Source organism: Chamaea fasciata, unplaced genomic scaffold (genome assembly GCF_029207755.1).
Source record: "Chamaea fasciata isolate MVZ Bird 193981 ecotype frontalis unplaced genomic scaffold, bChaFas1.0.hap1 SCAF_5, whole genome shotgun sequence".
Classification (NCBI taxonomy): Eukaryota; Metazoa; Chordata; class Aves; order Passeriformes; family Sylviidae; genus Chamaea; species Chamaea fasciata.
In genome coordinates this window covers 1,018,694-1,037,112 of record NW_027094090.1, presented here as the reverse complement: position 1 = coordinate 1,037,112, position 18,419 = coordinate 1,018,694, and the positions used below count along the sequence as shown (strand labels likewise).

The 18,419-nt window shown below is 46.2% G+C and overlaps 1 protein-coding gene across 1 annotated transcript in view; it reads left to right on the top strand.

The window, feature by feature from the left end:
* UBE2H (ubiquitin conjugating enzyme E2 H) overlaps positions 1-13,127 on the top strand; it is a 45,387-nt gene extending 32,260 nt beyond the window's left edge. Inside the window, exons 4-7 of the mRNA XM_066182630.1 lie at positions 4,994-5,033; positions 5,334-5,386; positions 7,619-7,747; positions 10,976-13,127. Coding sequence (XP_066038727.1) covers positions 4,994-5,033; positions 5,334-5,386; positions 7,619-7,747; positions 10,976-11,100 — 347 coding nt within the window. The 3' untranslated portion in view covers positions 11,101-13,127. The remainder of the gene's footprint in view (positions 1-4,993; positions 5,034-5,333; positions 5,387-7,618; positions 7,748-10,975) is intronic.
* The last annotated feature ends 5,292 nt before the right edge of the window (positions 13,128-18,419 follow it).

The window sequence follows — 18,419 nt, the reverse complement described above, 5'->3', positions numbered from 1 at the left end:
TTTATAAATATATATCTATTTATTAAAAATATATATTTATTTCTCTTTTATATTAACTGCATTATTATATTTTTCTGTGTTTATCTCCATACCCAGCTCTCCTTTTCCTCCATCTCTGTCCCGGTTACCTGCAGGTGCAGGTGTTTCTATTTTCCCTTGCATTTCTATTTTCCCGTTTTTCCAAGTGTTTTCCCAAACAAAGCACAGAACATATGGAATATATGTGTGTGTATATATAAATATATATGTATAGAATGAGGCATTGTGGCAGCTGGTACAGGAATGCAGCTGGATTTAATTTAATTTTATTTTTTTTTTAAATTTCATTAAATTCCAGCCAGGATTTCACAGATTTCTCCCGGCCTCGTGCTTCATTTATTATTTTGGGAAGCTCCTGGCATTTGAGGGATTAAAAACCTCCTCGTGTTAGAGCCGAGTGCACCTCGTTCTCAGTGCTCTGAGAGGGCTCCTCTCACTTCAAATTCCGTCAAAAATCAATTTATGCCTTTGCCAAGGAGGGCTCCTTGACCCGACAGGGAGTGAAGCTCCCAGGTGGGAACATCCTGGAAAATGGGAACATCCACAGGGAAAACCAGTTGGGACTGGGACAGAGGATTTGTTGTCTCCTCACCTCCTACCACAGGTCCTCAATCTTCTCGTGGTGGTTCCACAGCAATGGAGTCCCTGAAATTGGTGTGAAGTGGGTTGAAAAATTAAAATTTTAAAGATTAAAACCCCAATTTTTTTTTTTTTTTGCAGGCCCTTGGGTGTTTGAGGAGGGAGAATTGTCCAGTTGGCCTCAATCCATGAGCAAATCCATGTGTAGGGAGTTTGGGATGGGTGGGTGGATAGAAACCTGCTCCATCCCTGCATCCAGTGGGAAATCCTCTGGAATTTATCCCGAGCTGCAACTGGAATTTCATTTTTCAGGGATGTTTTTGGGCAGTTTGTCCTTTTTCTTTCTCAAGATAAACATGGAGCACGTCAGTGTTGTCGGGTGTTATGGGAGACTGGGATGTGCCGTTGGGAATGTCACACTTCCCTCTTCCCTCTCGTCTCCCAAATTTTCAGTTCTGCCTGGATGGTGGATAAACAACCAGGAAAATGTGGAAAATATCCCCAGGGCAGGGGGGTGGAACTGGCTGAGCTTTATGATCCCTTCCAACCCAAACCATTCTGGGATTCTCTGGGAATCTTCCACATTTTCCAAGTTATCCAGGTGTTAGGATGGGAATCTTCCATATTCCCAAGTTATCCAGATATTAGGGTGGGAATCTTCCATATTCCCAAGTTATCCAGGTATTGTGGTGGGAATCTTCCATATTCCCAAGTTATCCAGATATTAGGGTGGGAATCTTCCATATTCCCAAGTTATCCAGGTATTGGGGTGGGAATCTTCCACATTTCCCAAGTCATCCAGGTATTAGGGTGGGAATCTTCCATATTCCCAAGTTATCCAGGTATTGGGGTGGGAATCTTCCATATTCCCAAGTTATCCAGGTATTGGGGTGGGAATCTTCCATATTCCCAAGTTATCCAGGTATTAGGGTGGGAATCTTCCATATTCCCAAGTTCTCCAGGTATTAGGGTGGGAATCTTCCATATTCCCAAGTTATCCAGGTATTAGGGTGGGAATCTTCCACATTCCCAAGTTATCCAGGTATTAGGGTGGGAATCTTCCACATTCCCAAGTTATCCAGGTATTGGGGTGGGAATCTTCCATATTCCCAAGTTATCCAGGTATTGGGGTGGGAATCTTCCATATTCCCAAGTTATCCAGGTATTAGGGTGGGAATCTTCCATATTCCCAAGTTCTCCAGGTATTAGGGTGGGAATCTTCCATATTCCCAAGTTATCCAGGTATTGGGGTGGGAATCTTCCATATTCCCAAGTTATCCAGGTATTAGGGTGAGAATCTTCCACATTCCCAAGTTATCCAGGTATTCGGATGGAAATCTTCCAGATTCCCAAGTTATCCAGGTATTAGGGTGGGAATCTTCCACATTCTCAAGTTATCCAGGTATTAGGGTGGGAATCTTCCATATTCCCAAGTTATCCAGGTATTAGGGTGGGAATCTTCCATATTCCCAAGTTATCCAGGTATTAGGGTGGGAATCTTCCATATTCCCAAGTTATCCAGGTATTGGGGTGGGAATCTTCCACATTCCCAAGTTATCCAGGTATTCGGATGGAAATCTTCCATATTCCCAAGTTATCCAGGTATTAGGGTGGGAATCTTCCTTATTCCCAAGTTATCCAGGTATTAGGGTGGGAATCTTCCACATTCCCAAGTTATCCAGGTATTGGGGTGGGAATCTTCCACATTCCCAAGTTATCCAGGAATTCTCACTCCTGTTGATGAAACATCAGTTGTTTCCTAGGTTGGTTTTCCAGGGTGGGACCAGCTGCATCCCTTCCTGCTGTGGAATTCCTCCGGGATGTCCAGGGGGGTTTTCTGTTATCACCCAAAGGCTTTTTATCCACATGGATTTTATGCTTTAATTCCAAAAGACAATCCTGGACTTCAGTGTCTCCATATGGAAAGGGTGGATTGTGCTGCTCACATTCTTCCCAGGCATTGGCTTTTGCAGGAGTTCAGCGGGAATTTCGGTTTAAAAGATTAAATTAAATGTTTACAAACCAGTCCAGCACCTGGAATCACAGGCTGTGACCTCAGCTTCAAACTCCATGTCATGGAAAAAAACCCAAAATCCCAATGGAATGCTCACCTGGAATTCTGCACAGTGCGTTAATTGGGATGTGCTGTGTGGCAATAAACCTGCCCCTGGTGCTGGGAATTTTTATTTTCCTCCCTCCTGGCTTCTTGTTGAACTCGGAATTTCATTTTTACCCGGATGTTTACGGGCTCTGTGTCCTTTTTATCCATAAAAACAATCACAGAGCGAGTCAGGTTTCTCAGAACAATGTCGGCCCAGGAGGATTTACATTTCAAACAAAGGAGGAGAGTTCCAATTACAATTCAAATAATTCTGCTTATTCCTGGATCAGGAAAAAAGAAAGATTTCTATGGAGCTGCTCTTGGCCTGGGCAGTTTGTGTCCATGGAATGAGCCTGGGGAGCGAATCCTCGGAAACAAACGCAAGATGAGGACGTTCCTTTTCTTCCCTGGAAAACGACTCTTGCATTTGGGAAGCTTGAACCCAAGGACAATGCGAAGGAAGGGATTATTCCCAGTGATTTGGATTTTCCCCCAAAGAGCCAGGCAGGATTTCGGATGGGGATCTGCATTCGCTGCAGCTCAGCTCCGGCAAAAAATGGATCCGTGACCTGATTTCAACTTGCGGGAGCTGCAGAACGTAAATATTTGATGGAACCACAGCTTCCCTTTTGAAATCTGCTTCGGTTCTTCCGGCTGGATCCTTCCAAGCTGTTCCTGAAATTCACTTGTTAGTGTGGAGATGTTTATGGAGCTCTCCCTTCTCCTCTTGGAGATCCTTCTGGCTTCGGGTGTTGTCTCAGCCTTTGTGCAAAATCCCGCGGTCCAAGCAAAGCTGGGATTGTGTTTGTGGCAGAATTCATGGGAAGGAAGGGACTTCGATCCCGGATGTGTCACTCAGGCTGGGATTGCTCCTTGTTCGGGCAGGGGTGACACTCCGGAGCCTCACCTGAAGCATTTGGATGAAGGTGGGGGAGATCGGGAGCTTTTTAAATGGTAAATATGGAATTTTTTAATGCTTTTTGGAGCTGCTCTGGAAAGAAAACTTCCGTGGTTTTTTTTTTGAATCCTGGAAGGAGCTTTTTTCCCACGGATTGAGTCAACATCCCAGACCTGAATTTCCTCCCTGCTTTTATCCTTATCAGAAGCAACAGTTGCTGTTGGTTTAAAAGGATTCCTGCAGAATGCAGGGAAATTCCCACCTGGGCCGTGTCGGTCAGGGGTTTTGGGCTGGGGAATGGTGACATCACAGGGAAAAGGAGGATTTATTTCAAATTCTCAATTCAAAAAGCAACACCGAGATTTGGAAGCAGCTTTTCCTGGTTGGAGCCACCCCTCTGAGCAGAGCCCAAAGGATTTATCCGAGCTGGAAATGCAGGAATTAATTCCATCCTTATTCCCACATCCAGATATTTGGGTTCTTCTTGTTGAAGAATTTGGGATCCTGGATTCTGCATCCACTCTCAGCCATCCCTGGAAACATTTTTTGGGGTGGAGGTGCTTTGCTCCCACCTGGGGGTGGTGCATAATTCCATGAGTGTATTTTATTTTATCATTATTTATGAGATTTAAAAAAAAAAAAAAAGTGTTTGGAGCTTCCAGCTGTCTTGAACTTGAAGTTGGCAGCTGGAAAACAAAATTTATCTTTTGATTCAAGTCTTGGGGCACCTTCTGCTGGGACACTTTAAGGCTTGAAACCACAGGGGTTTATTTCACAATTTAATTTGCAACTCAGAGCAAAAAAAAGAAAACAACCCCTTCTCAAATCCAGAAATCTGAAATGTGGACAAAGCCACATCGAGCTCCCTCCTCCTAAACCTCACCTGAGCTGTTTTTTAGGAGACCAGAGTCACCAACAGGAGAATTAATTGTTGTATTAGTGGAAAATTTGAATTATTACCTCCCTGGCTCACAGTTGTAGGTTAATGTCGTGATGTCAAGCTCGCAGAAAAATCTCTGTCGGGAAAAATATATATAAAAAAATCAAATGCTGAGCATGAATTTGTGTTCATTCCTGCACTTCTAAACCCACTTCATCGGGTGAGGGAGCTGCATGGAAAGGAATTTTCAGGATGCAACAAAAAGCTTTGCGGTTGCACTGCAGAGTTTTCCTGAATTCCCAGGTTTCCCTGGATTTTGAGGGAACGGACCCTGGGGTGAAAATGCTGCTTATTGTAAAGGTGACACAGCTATTTATGGCTTGGAGTCCTTGTTCCATAAATTCCACACTTCTCGTGTTTAAAAAAAAAAACAAAACATTTATTTGGGTTTTTTTTCTGCTTTTTTCTGCTAATTTCCCTCCGTGTCTCCTTGCAGGATTCATGAATAAAATCTTCCATCCCAACATCGACGAAGCGTAAGTAAAATCTCCTTTTTTGTGTTCAGCCCTCCAAAATCTCAGATATTTTCCCATCTTTTTTTTTGGTTCTGTGGAGCTGCCTGTGTTCCTTTGGCAGTAAAATTCCAATTGATTTTTCTCTTGGGCAGAAATTGGGAAGTTTGATTAAATTTATTCCTATTTATTTATCCAGAAATAGGAATAAATCAGGATTTATCCCAAACCCTGGGGAAGGGGTTGGGGAGGATTTTTTAATTTTTTTTTTTCAATTCCCAGAGTGTTTTCCAGTGTTAATTCCATCTTTTCCATGTGTTCCAGGTCAGGAACTGTATGTCTAGATGTAATCAATCAAACTTGGACAGCTCTCTACGGTGAGTTGGGAATTTTCCTCTCTACTGGGGTGACAGATGATTTCAGGACACTTTTTGGGGTTTTTTTCTTTGATTTTGGGGGTTTTTGCTCAATTCAAAACTCCTCCCTGAGCCAAGATCTGGAGAAAAATAAGATTTTTTTACAGGTTAGGAGGTGGTATTGCCTCTGAAGCTGCAGAGTGATTTCCATGGGGTCATTTCATTTAAAAAATCTACTTTTCAGAGATAAACAGATCAGTTTCAAACAGAATTTAGAGAAAGCTGGAATTGTTAGAAGGAACACAGCTGAGTATTTAAAAATGGGAATTTCAGATGTTCCAGTTACACTTTGTGGAAGAAATTCAGGGAAATGTGGACATCAAATCCTTCAGTTTCCTCCCTGAAAAACTGATTTGAGCTGGAATTCCCAGTGTGGTAGAGGGATGAGGATCACAGCGTGGACTTGGTGTGGGAGCTTTTCCTCTTTTCCATAAAAAGGACAAAAAGAAACAATTCCAGTGGTTTTGTGCTCCAGCATTTTGGGTCCTGCCCTGGAGCTGCAGGGGGGACATTGGGATGGCTGAATTCCCTCTGGAGTCACCGATCCAAGATTCCAATGTCACCTCCTCACTTCCAGGGCTTTGCTTCCCCTCTGTGGCACGAGGAAATGGAAAAAGGGGAATAACTCCTTTGCTTTTTGGAGTGTTGCCCCTTTCAGTGAGCAGAGCTGGCAAAGGATGTGGGTCAGATAATTCCAGCAAGCAGCCAAGGTGGGAGAAACCTGGAATATCCACCAAAAAAAAATCTCATTTTTCATTCAAAGAATGAACCTCGTGGTTCAATTCCTGCTGATTCCTTAGGGAAGCAGCAGCTCCTCAGTGCTGTGCTTGGAATTCCTGCACGTGTTCCAGCTCTTCCTGCTGAGCCAGCGTAGATTTGGGAGGATTGAGAGAAGGTTCCTTCAAGAAAACATCATTCTCCTGGGTGTCCTGGGATTCCAGGGAGGAATTCCAGGGCTCTGCTCCTCCTCCCTCATCCTCAGGTGGCCACTAAGAACCTCTGGAGCCAAAGTGAAGAGACCCAGCCCAAATTTTATCAACTAAAATCAACTTTTTGCTACCACTGCCTGAATCCAATCCCTGGGAATTCCAACTTCCAAAGGCCATGGCAGGGAATATCCATACAGAGCATTCCTGCTGTTTTCTGGGATCCCTTTTTTTTGGATTAAAATCCTGGTTTTTTCAGGGGCTGTTGTGCTCCTTCCCAGGGCTGCTCTGCGTTCCAGCTGAGCACCACTCCTGGAGATCTCCTTCCCCTTTTTTTGGGTGATTTTTTTGGGAAGTTGAGATGACTCAGGAATGGGAAACAGCTTTTTTTTTTTTTTCCCAGGGACAGGTTGTGGTGGCCACACTCCTCCTGGGGTGGATCAGTGATGGGATTCCCTGATTCTGATCCACGCAAGGACGATGCTCATCCACAGGCAGGATTTCCCTGCCACAAGGAAAGAGAGATGGATAAAAGACTTCTAGAACATTCCCAAGGAGGAATGATGCCACAGGGCTGGTTCCTGACCGTCCCCACCTCTGGAATGAGGAGTTTGTCCTCTCAGGGATGTGGGAAGAGGGGTTTGTGTATCCACAGCCACCCCTGGGCACCAGGAGGAGGTTTAGTGCTGTGGGTGTTAATGGGAGCTCTGCACATTCCCTGAATTGTTTGGAGTTGGAGGAATGGTGATTTCTATTAACCAGAGGCTCTTGGAAGAGCTTTTTGCTGTCCATGGAATCATGGAATGGTTGGGGTTGGAAGGACCTCAGAGGTTGAGCTCCAGCCCTGCTCCATGGGCGGAGAACTTCCCGTTTAAACAGAGATTGGAAGAGGGAAAGAATTCAGGGAAAGGCAAAGCACAGCACTGTTTGTTTGGAGTTTTTCCTCGTTTTTCAAGCCAGGATTAAAAAATCAGGAGAACTCCATCCCCTTCCTTGCTTAACCCATGGATATCAGCATTTATGTGTAGGGATGAGGAGTCTGTGAGGAGCTGCAGCGGCTCTTCCATCAACATTTTCTTTTTCTCTTTTCCTTTTCCTTTTTTTCATTTTGATTTTTGATTTTCCTCCCTTGATTCCCCACCTCCTTCCCAGCTCCTCAGTGCCTTTCCCCTTGGACTTTGTGCTGTCTGGGGTGCTCCAGGATGTTTTTTTTTGGGATGGCTCTGCCTCTGGGGACATGAGCACCAACGTTGTGTTTGCCTTGCAGATCTCACCAATATATTTGAGTCGTTCCTGCCCCAGCTGCTGGCTTATCCCAATCCTATAGATCCTCTAAATGGTGACGCTGCAGCCATGTACCTCCACCGACCAGAAGAGTACAAACAGAAAATTAAAGGTGAGGCCTAATTAACACGACCATTAGGATTCCATCCTGGGGGAAATGATGGATTTTTGCTGCAGTTTTAGGAGTCACTGCCTGGTTTTTTGTTTTTTTTTTTCCTTCCCCTTTTCACTTTCAAATGGGATTGATGTGGAGGAAGGAAGGGGTGAGGTGCTGCCGGGTTGGAAATCACCCAGCAGAGCTTAAACGGGGAAGGAAACTGAGTTAGGATTCTGTGGGATTTTTGGGAGATGGGGGAAATTATTTGGAAGAAAAACCGTTGGAATGCCTGAATTCCTCGTGTAGTACAGGATCGCAGCATGGATTTGTTGTGGGAGATCAGCTTTTGCCACTTTTCCACAAAGAGGACCAAAGGAAATTATTCCTTTGGTGAATTTTTTTTTAGGATGTTGAGGCTAAAGGTGTGTGACAAAAAAAAAAAAAAGCAGGAAAAGTGCCCAACTCACCAATCTTAAACACTCAGTGGAACAATTGATGGATAAAAAAATGGTTTGTTGGAAAGTTCTGAGAGCAGCAATCAAGGAGTTGGTGATGAGGTGGTTTTGCACTGTGCCAGAGCAGGAATTTGTGGAAAATACCAAATAATCCCTCCTTGCTACTTCCTAGTCCAGCCAAAGCTTCCTAGATCCATACCTGAAAGCTGCAGAAATCAAGAAAGACTGGGAAATGAGGGAAAGAATTGAAGGAATTTAAACCAAAGGGATTTAGGAGCTTTGGCAGGTCAAAAGTGCCTCCAGAAAGAGAGGGAAAGGTTTTCCCTGGAATCAGGATGTTGGTGTGAGCAGGAGTGGGAATCCACAGCGCCTGGGGAAGGGGGCTGAGCACTGACAGAGCTGCTGGAGCTGCTCCTGGAAGGATTGGAAGGACAAAACGTGGTCAGAACCTCCTTGGGAGAAGGGAAAGCTCCCAAAAAATATAAATATAAACACTTTGGATAAATAGGAGGCCTGCCCAAGCAATCTGGTGAGACATGGCCTGACTTAGTCTTGCAAACACAAGAGATGAGATAAAAATGAGGAATTGTGCTTTAGATTTGCCTTCCCTAAAATCCCCTTTTCCTGCTGTTCCAAGCCTATGGCAAAGGCCTGGAATTTATTTCATCTCCTGGTGGGAAATATCCATTTGAACCGAGTCTTTAGGGCCCTGAGTTTTGTTACTGGATAACCAGGAGAGCGTTTGTCCCTGGGGAAAGTCTGCAGGTGTGGAATGGGAGCCTCCAGGAGCAGCAGGAATTGGGAAAGCTCAGGTCTCCCAAAACGTGGGATCAGCTCTGCCACATCACCCAGGGGTGGTTAAACCTGGAGTCCCTCTCCTGGTGTGAAATGCCCGATTTTTGAGGGCAGAACTCTGAAAATTTGATTGAAATTGTGAGTTATGCAGCCTCCCTTGGCTGATTCCTCTTGACAGGATTGTGGGAACTTCCCTGCAGAGCCCAAAGTCCATTCCCTGCTTTTTCATACCAGGGAGCTTCCAGGCAAAAAAAAAAAAAAAAAAAAAAAAAAAGGTTTGTCAGATAAAATCTCCAGTGCCAGCACTGAGAGTCCTCTGGGCTTTCACAAAAACTGCCTAAAACCCAAAAATATCCTTGGGAAAAAGCCAGAAAAACCCGATTTCAGCCAAAGGAAGCTCTGAGGACATCCCTTGGGATAAAGGGATAACCTGCTCATTTATTCCCACCCTTCCAGCCAGGTAGGGATGATCTGGAAGGAGTTGGAAGCGTTTGGATCATGCTCCATAAATCCCAGAGTCGCTGGCTCTTCCCAGGATTGCGTGACAAGGATGGGACGGAGCTAAAACTCTTGTCATCCCTGGTTTTCCAAAATAACCTTGGACACGTTGAAATTGCTGCAGAGGATCCTGGCAGCTCAGCCCATGATTTATTTCTTGCTGCTGCTCCTGGTGCTGTTGTCATTCGGAGCACAGGGAACGTTTGTGTGGTTTTGGGGATGGGAGAATTTGTAATTCCCGATTCGTAACTGGCCCAGAATTTGTAATTCCTTTTCTCCCCTCCGAGAGATTTCCTGTGGAATTTTCCTTTGGGAAGGTGAGGAGCAGCTGGAGGATCTCCAGGCTGAGTTCAGGGAGCTCAGGACATCTCTGGGATCTCTTTCTCCCACCCCACGTGTCTGAAATTCCAGTAGAATCCCTTGGAGCACCAAGGGTGTAACCACAGCTCGTTCCTGTTGCTCCAGGCTCTGTGAGCAGATGAATCCAGTGGTGTTTTCCTGGCAGGAATTGGTGCCATGAGGGTTCCCCTTTCCTCAGCATCCTTCTCTGGGAGATGCTTTGTCAGTTTTTAGATATTTTGGGGTTTTTTTAACTCAATGGACTGAAAATCCCAATGCAAATCCCAACCAATGCATGGAAACTCCTTGGAAATTTCACTTTTCCTGGCTTAAACCTTCCAAAAAACAAACCCAGCCCATGAGCATGGAGCTTTCCTGGTTTAAAAATGGCATTTAAAGCTTGAAGGGCTTCAAATTTTAACTTAGACTCCAGGAGGCTTTTTCCAGCAGCAGCTTCCATGTGGGAATATCCCCTGGAAGGAAATGCTGGTGGGCTCCTGTCCTGCCAGCCCCTGCCTGGTGGCTGGAATTCCCAAATCAGCTGCAAGCCAGAGTTTAGGTGGGTTTGGAATTATCCCGGAGGGAATTTCTGAGGTCCCCACGAAGGGGGTTTGCCATCCAAAGTCTCGCAGCGACAGCACTCGGGGTTCCTTTTGCTGGAATGTGCAAGGAGTGTAACAACTTCCTTGGGTTTTTCCCAGTTTTCCAGAGGGAGATCAGTTCTTGGGAAGCTCTGGGAAGGGAGCAGCCACCTCAGGGATGTGTCAAAGAATCTTGGAGTGGTTTGGGTCAGAAGGAACCTTAAAGAAAATTTAATTCCAACCATTTTCCACTATCCCAGGCTGCTCCAAGCCCTGTCCAAGCAGTTCTGGAACATTCCCAAGGATGAGGCAGCCACTGCTTCTCTGAGCAATAGGATAATCTATAATTTATATCTTTATATGATTTATCAGTGTTACTAATAGCTTATGATAATTCTTGTTATTTTTACTCGTAATTACGTTTCACAATGTTATCAATTTTCACGATAAATCATTTCTCCGATTTATCAAACGTGCCGCGACCCAACCTCCCACAGCTTCATCACCTATCCCTAAATACCTTTTTTTTTTATTATTTTTTGCTTGTTTGTTTTTTTTTTTTCTCTCCCATTTAGAATACATCCAGAAATATGCAACAGAAGAAGCACTAAAAGAACAGGAAGAAGGCACCGGGGACAGCTCGTCCGAGAGCTCCATGTCCGACTTCTCGGAAGACGAGGCTCAGGATATGGAATTGTAGTAGAGGAGGCCACCTGCTTTTCAGAGAGACTCTAATTTCCTAACCATGAGAAGCAGACTATAATATTCATATTTAAACAAAGCAATTTTTTTTATTACTAAACAAGGTTTTTATGAATTATAGCATTGATATATATATAGATATATATATATATATCACCCTTTAGATCTTGATTTTTTTTTTTTCTCTCTCTCTCTCTCTCTCTCTCTTTCTCAGTCATTTCCCCCTGATTCCCGAGGTGCATTTAGAGTTAATTCCCAACATTCCATTCTGGTAGCAATATGCAGCCCGGATGCATGCATGTTGAAATTATTTTTTTGTTTGTTTTTTTTTTTGTTTTGTTTTGGGTTTTTTTTGATTTTTTTTTTTTTTTTTTTTTTTTTTGCATTTGGCCAAGGTCAAACTTTGGTGTGCTACCAAATAAAAAAAAAAAAAAAAAAAGCTGCCCTTGGGAGGGAGGGAATTAGCAAAAACAACAACAAAAAAATACAACACAAAAAAAAATAGATCCAAACAACGACGAAAAGAAAAAGAGGGATTTTGCTGTCGGATCGAGGTTTCCACCTGGGATTTGTTGGCGTTTCCTCTGAGAGACTTAAAAACCTTGGGGGTGGTAGAGCTGTGTAGGGATGGAAGGGGCTCCTCCAGGTCGTGTTTGAAAAGAGGAAAAAAAGAAAGGATTTAATTAAAACCAAACCAATCCGAGTGGCGTGGAGCTCCTGAGAGCGTTGAAGGCGGAGAAGGACTCGGAATTTCAGTCCGTTCTTGCTGTGGACTCCTCCCTGCCCTCCCGAACTGTAGGGGACTGACAACCACTGGTCCATTCCCTTGGGAGACTTTGGAAAAAACAAAACAAAACAAAACAAAAAAACAAAAAGCTTTGGATGTTGTTCCCTTGCTTGGTGTGGATTAGGAGCCGGTCCCTTTGGCTGGGAGGGAAGAACCACCCTGGATCCGCACGGATGATGCTCTTGGAACTGGGACTGAGCCCCGGAGCACGTGGAAGTGTCAAACTCTTCCTCTGGCCCAGTTTGGAACCTGCTGCCCTTGAATGGCTTCGAGTTGGCTTTATTAATTATTATTATTATTATTATTATTATTATTACTGTTTTCTTTCTTTCTCGTTCCCTTTTTTTTTTTGCTGGAAATTTGGTCCTGGGAATTCCTCTGACCAGATGGATTGGCTTTGCCAGAGCTTCAGATCCACGGAATTGTCCCGTTGGCCGAAGTCCACGAATCCATCGGCACCAATTCTGATTTTCCTTTTTATTTTTTTTATTTTTTATTTTTTATTTTTTTATTTATTTTTTTTTTTTAATCTTTCTTTCTTCTGATTTTCCTTTTTGTTTTTTGGGGTTGTTTTTTTTTTTTTTTTTTTTTAATCTTTCTTTCCTCCCCCCTCCTGCACCAGCTCGGTTCCCATCTGCTTGTGTGTGTACAACAGGATAAAAATTCCTGAAGAGTTAACGAAGAATATGATCTAGAAAACAAATAAACAAACAAACAAAAAACCACCCACAAAATTCGAGCTGAATAATAATAATGATAATAATAAAAACCCCCTAAAAAGCACCAATTGAGGAAGCAAATGAATTCACTCTTTTTTTTTTTTTTTTTTTTTGTTGGTTGGTTTGGGTTTTTTTTTTTTTTCTTTGTTTTGTTGGGTTTTTTGGTTATTTTTTTTTTCCAGGATGTTTGGGAATTGGAATGTTGGATTTCTCCTGGTGTCTTGCAGCAAGCTGAGAGATTTTTTTTCTCTTTTTTCTTTATCTTTTTTTTGCTGTTGTTCCTAGAAATCTGCTAAGCAAATGTCTCCTTGGGATACTTGAATTGGGATAATTGTGCATCGGAGATTCAAACTTGAGATGGATTTTTTTTTTAAAGCTGAATGTTAACCTGCTGTTTTCTTTTGGGGATTTTTTTTTTTTTTTCGGAGGGGGTTTGGACAAGATCTTTTTCATTTGTGATGCGACCTGCAGAAAAAAAAAAAAAAAAAAAAGAAAAAAAAAAGAAAAAAAAAAGAAAAATCAACCCACCCTGAGCGACTCTGGAGCAGAGTTTTGAATGTCAGACTGGTACATTTGTCATTTTCCCAGAATTATTGGGGCTTTTGTTTTCCTTTCCAGACTCCACCGAGTTGGGGCTGGGACATCCCAACCCCGTCTCTTGATTCACGAAGCACAATCACTTTTCTTTCCTTCCTATTCCTTTTTTTTGGTTTTTTTTTTGGGAGGAGGAGGGGGGGAGAAAACAAAACAAAACAAAAAACAAAAAATCCCCCCACCCCTCCCATCGAATCCCACTTGGCTTTGGCATGAATTTCCTTAATAAAAAAACCTACCATGAATTTCCTTTCTGTTAATTCCGGGCACGAAGCAAAAGGTTTTTTCCCTCCCCCTCTCTCTCCTGGTTTTTTTTTTATCCCCCATCCTTTTCCAGCAGTGGTGTAGGGCTGTGGCTAGTACTGTGCTCAAGTTCTCTATCTAGCATTTTGTGGCTTGTTGGAGGGTAATATTAATTATTTAACATGTAATGATGTAATTAACTCTTATCTAGCACGTTGTTTGCTCATTAATTTGGGGAGGGGAAGGGGGCCACGTTTTTAACTCGCTTTCCTGCTGCCCCTGGCAGTTTTGCTTGTGCTATAAACCTTTACTTGTAGGTGCTACTTAGGAGTAGAGTCAAGTGCTGGGTGGTGATTTCAGTTTAAAAAAAAAAAAAAAAAGCTTAAAAAAAAAAACAAAACAACAAAAACCCAACAAAAACCCACCAAAAAAAAAAAAGGAAAAAAAAAAAAAAAAAGGCAACCAAAAAAAAATCACAATAAAAATTTGTATTTTTTCAATATTGTATAAAAATAGTGTTCTAATTCCCTCCCTTCCCCCCCCTTTCCCTTGCAGGTTTGTTTGGTTTTTTTTTTTTTTTTGGTCTCCATCATTTCCCCTCACGTGGATTTTAGGGCATCCAACTGCTGGATGGGAAACACTTAAGCTGGGATTCCCCAAAAAAAAAAAAAAAAAAAAAAATTAACAAAAAATTGGGAAAAGCGCAGCTGGGCTGTGTGAGACACAACGGGATGGATTCGTGGAGCTGATCCAAGCTGGTGGCTTGGACACAAAAAATTCCCATTCCCAGCACTTCCCCAAGCTGTGACAAATCCCAGGATTCGTCCCGGGAGGACAAAAGGCTGCTTGGAGAAGTGTCCCGGCTGCAGGTGCTCCGGGGCCGAGGTGGGTCGGGCTCTGCTCCTGTCCCACCTCCTCAGACCCCGCTGCTTTTCCCCCTTTTCATTTTCCCCCCAATTCTCCCTTATTCTCCCCAAAAAATCTTCTCCCCCCCCCCCCGAAAAAAAATATGATGTCTGTAAAACTCCACCAGCCCGATCTGGGAGAAAAGGTGGAGCCGTGTTGGAAGCAAGAGAACTTTTAAAAATAATATTCGGCTTTTTTTGATCATCTCCAGCTTTTTTTTTTTTTTTTAAATTCATCTTTAGGGTGTTTTTGATCATCTTCCGGCTGTTTTTCACCCAACCAATGCCGGTGTCACCTTTGGGAACTCCCGTGCCGGGCCCCGGGGTGAGTTCCCCAACTGCCAAACTTTGCCACAGCCCTTGGAGCTGCTTTGGGAACAACCTTTGCCTTCTACCCCCGTCCTTCCTCCTTTTTCCCCCCTCGAGGTTTTGGGGTTTTTTTCCCCTGGAAGGAGAAGCTGAGTGGACGCGTCCCCGTGTCCCTGTGCCCCGAGTTTTCCCCACCCAGGGATGGGTTTGGTGGATGCCAAAGGCTGCTGGCACCCCCCTGAACCCCACCCCATCTCCATCGGAAGGGCTGGGATACGTTTGACAAATTTATTTTCATTTTTTTTTCATTTTTTTTTTCCTTTTCCCCCCGTTTTTTTTCCACATCCCGCCGCCCCCTTTGCAACAGCCACGATTCCCCCACCTGCGCTGGGTTCCTGTCGGGTGAGACCTGAGGAGATCTCGGGGTGGTTTTGCCCTTTTTTTTGGTTGATTTTGTTATTTTTCCTTTTGGCTTTTTTTTTTCCCTTTTTGTGGGTTTTTTTTCCCTTTTTTTTTTTTTGTTATTTTTTTCCTTTTTTCCTCCTTTTTTGTTATTATTTTCCCTTTTTGTTATTTTTCCTTTTGGCTTTTTTTTCCCTTTTTTGGTTTTTTTTTTCTTTTTATTTTTTCTTTTTGTTTTTTTTTTTTTTCCTTTTTTCCCCCTTTTTGTTATTTTTTTCCTTTTTTTTTCCCTTTTTTTTATTTTTTCCCTTTTTGTTATTTTTCCTTTTGGCTTTTTTTCCCTTTTTATTTTTTTTTTATTTTTATTTTTTCTTTTTGTTATTTTTTTCCTTTTTCCCCCCTTTTTGTTATTTTTCTCCCTTTTTGTTATTTTTCCTTTTTCTCCCCTTTTTTCCCCCTCGCGCTGTCGGTAGAGTGGCGCAGCTGCCTCTCCTCTGGGTACAACCTCTCCAATAGCTGTGTACAATAATTCAAGAACTGTAAACTTCTTCTTTTTTTAAAAAAAAAATAATAATAAAATCTGTATATACCTTGAAACCTGGCTGCTGTTTGGGCTTGCAGGGAAGAGCCCGGGCTGTTCTGCATCCCACCAGGACCGGCTGTGCTCCGCAGGGATCTGGTTTTGGATCCCCAAACCCATCTCCGGGCATTTTTCCACCTGGGAATGACCAGCTGGAGGTGATGGTGTGGGAATTTCGATGATCTTGGAGGTCTTTTCCAACCTCACCGATTCCTTTTCCAACCCTTTGGGTGATGCCCGTCCATGCGCCGCGATCACAGCCGCGGCCCCCAAGGTGATTTTTAGGATTTTGGGGCTGGCAAGGAGGGACCACGAGGGATCCACTGCTCCCATTCCTTCACCTGTGGATCCCGAGGTCTCCTTGCAGCTGGAAAAGTTGTCCCAGGTGAGGCTGCCCGGGATTCCACGGGGTAATTAACGGGCGGTAATTAGGCAGAGTCCTGGCAGTTTTCTGGATGATCTCTCGGGATAAAATTCCCGATTTGGGCTCGGAGTTGGGTAAGGATTGGGACAACGCGTGCAGGGAATGGTGACAGCGAGTGGGAGCAGCTCAGGGACCCCCGGTGGTGGGACATTGTCCCCGGGCCACCTCCTGGGGCCACCAGCGCTGCGGGCTCTGCCCCTGGCCCAGCGGAGGAGCCGGGCACGGGGGACAGTCCCACGCCCCCCCGGCTGTGTCCCCTCTGCCGGGGGTGGCACTGTCCCCTCTGCCGGGGGTGGCACTGTCCCCTCCGCCCAGCAGGTGGCCCCCGTGCCCCACCAGTGGCCTCCCAGTCTGCCCAGTCCGGGGCTCGGTTCTGGGTGTCCTCCCTGTCCCCCGGCAGTGCCCTCATGTGTCCCCGCTGTCCCCTGGGTGCCAGGTGCCACCCGCTGTCCTCCCCCGGGACGTGGCTGTGGTTTTGGGGGGACAGTGTTAGGGTGACATGGGGGGACAGGGACGCAGAGCTGGAGCACCCGGAGGTGTCACCCTGCCCTGGGAGCACCCAGAGGTGTCACCCTGCCCTGTCTGTGATGGTGACAAAGGACAAAGCCCTGAGCCTGAGGCGCCCTGGGATGTGGGTGACACCTCAGGGGGCTCTGGGTGACATTCCCACGGGGCTTTGGCCGTTGTCCCCAAGGAGCTTTGGGTGCCGTCCCCACAGGACTTTTGGTGTCACCCCCACAGGGTTCTGGGTGCCCTCCCCATGGAGCTTTGGGTGTCACCCCAAAGGGCCTTTGGGTGCCATTTCCACTGGGTGCCGTCCCGAAGGGATTTTGGGTGCCATCCCCGTGGCTCTCTGGGCCCTGTCTCCACAGGGCTTTGGGTGACATCCCCACGGAATTCTGAGGACTCTCTGGAGACCCGGGTGCTCTCTCCCCTGGGCTCTGGGTGCTCTCCCTGTGGGGTTCTGGGTGTCACCCCTGAGGGGTTTGGGTGCCATTTCCACTGGGCTCTGCTTGGTGCCATCCCTACGGGGACCTGGAGGCCACCCCCAAGAAGATCTGGGTGCCGTCACCATCAGGTTCTGGTTGGTGTCACCCCCAGGGGTCTCTGGGTGTCACCCCTGGCATGCCCTGGTCGGTGTCACCCCTAAGGGACTCTGAGTGTCACGCCCAAGGGTCTCTGGGTGCCACCCCTGTCAGGGTCTGGTCAGTGCCACCCCCAGGGCCCCAGACCCGTGTGACAGACGGGGACAACCCAGCTCTGGCAGGTGCTCAGCGCTCTGGGGCTGCTCCTGGTGGGAGCGGGACATTCCCAGCCCTCCTGGCTTTGTCCCTGCGCCGGCTGCCGGCACCTTCCACCTCGGGAACCACTCCGTGTCCCCGTGGAGATCCAGAGGATCTCCCTGGATCCCGCATCCATCCGGACGCCCCCCCCCCCCCCCCCCCGAGCCCCAGGAGGGCACCCAGACCAGACGGGCCACTCGCGGTGACCCCGATGTCCCCCGGGGGGGGGACACCCGAGCCTCCCCGCCTGCCCCCCGGCGGCTCGAGTTACGGCCCGAATTGTTCCTCCCGGCTGGAAGAAATGCCGTCAGCGCCGGCGGATCGGTGGCCATTACTAATGCATGACATTCCCCAGGGACACGGCTCAGTCTGACCCCCCCCAGCGGGACAGGGACCCCCCCCGAGCCCTCCGCACCCCTTGGGAAGGGCAGGAGGGGCAGGGATGGCTGTGGGGAAGGGTTTGGCCCCCCTCTTCCTTCATCCAGACCCCGAATTGCGGCTCAGGATGTGCCTGTCCGACGGAGCGAGCCAAGGCCTGTGTGGAGCACGTGCGTTCCCGGCTGGAATGGCGGGGCTGGAGCCAGAATGGACCTTCCCAGATGGATCCCACCGCCCCCGTCACACCCCAGGAGACCAGGAGTGCTCCTGCAGAGAAAACTCCCTGCTCAGGGCACGCTTGGTGACAAATATCCCAGTTTTGCCCCGTAACTGGTGATCCTGAGCCTTTCAGAGCGTTTCTCCCTCCCTGCTTTGCTCCTTCCCAATTTTCAGCTCCTTTTCCCCAATTCCTCCCTTGGTCGCCAATTTTCCTCTCCCCACCCGAGCGCGGTGATGCCAACAGCTTCGGATCAAAAAGCCCCAAACCCACTGGAAAGGGGAAGCTCATTCCTGCGCATCCCAGCTCGGGATGAACGAGGCTCCCACCTCCCTATCTCCGAGCCCCCATTTTTAAGCCGGGATCTCATGGAACGGGGAGGATTTTGCCACGGAGCGTGCCGGGAGGGCTCCCCGGCTAATGCACCTCGGCTGCTCTCCCTCATCCCTGCGCATCAATATTGCATCACCCTTCCA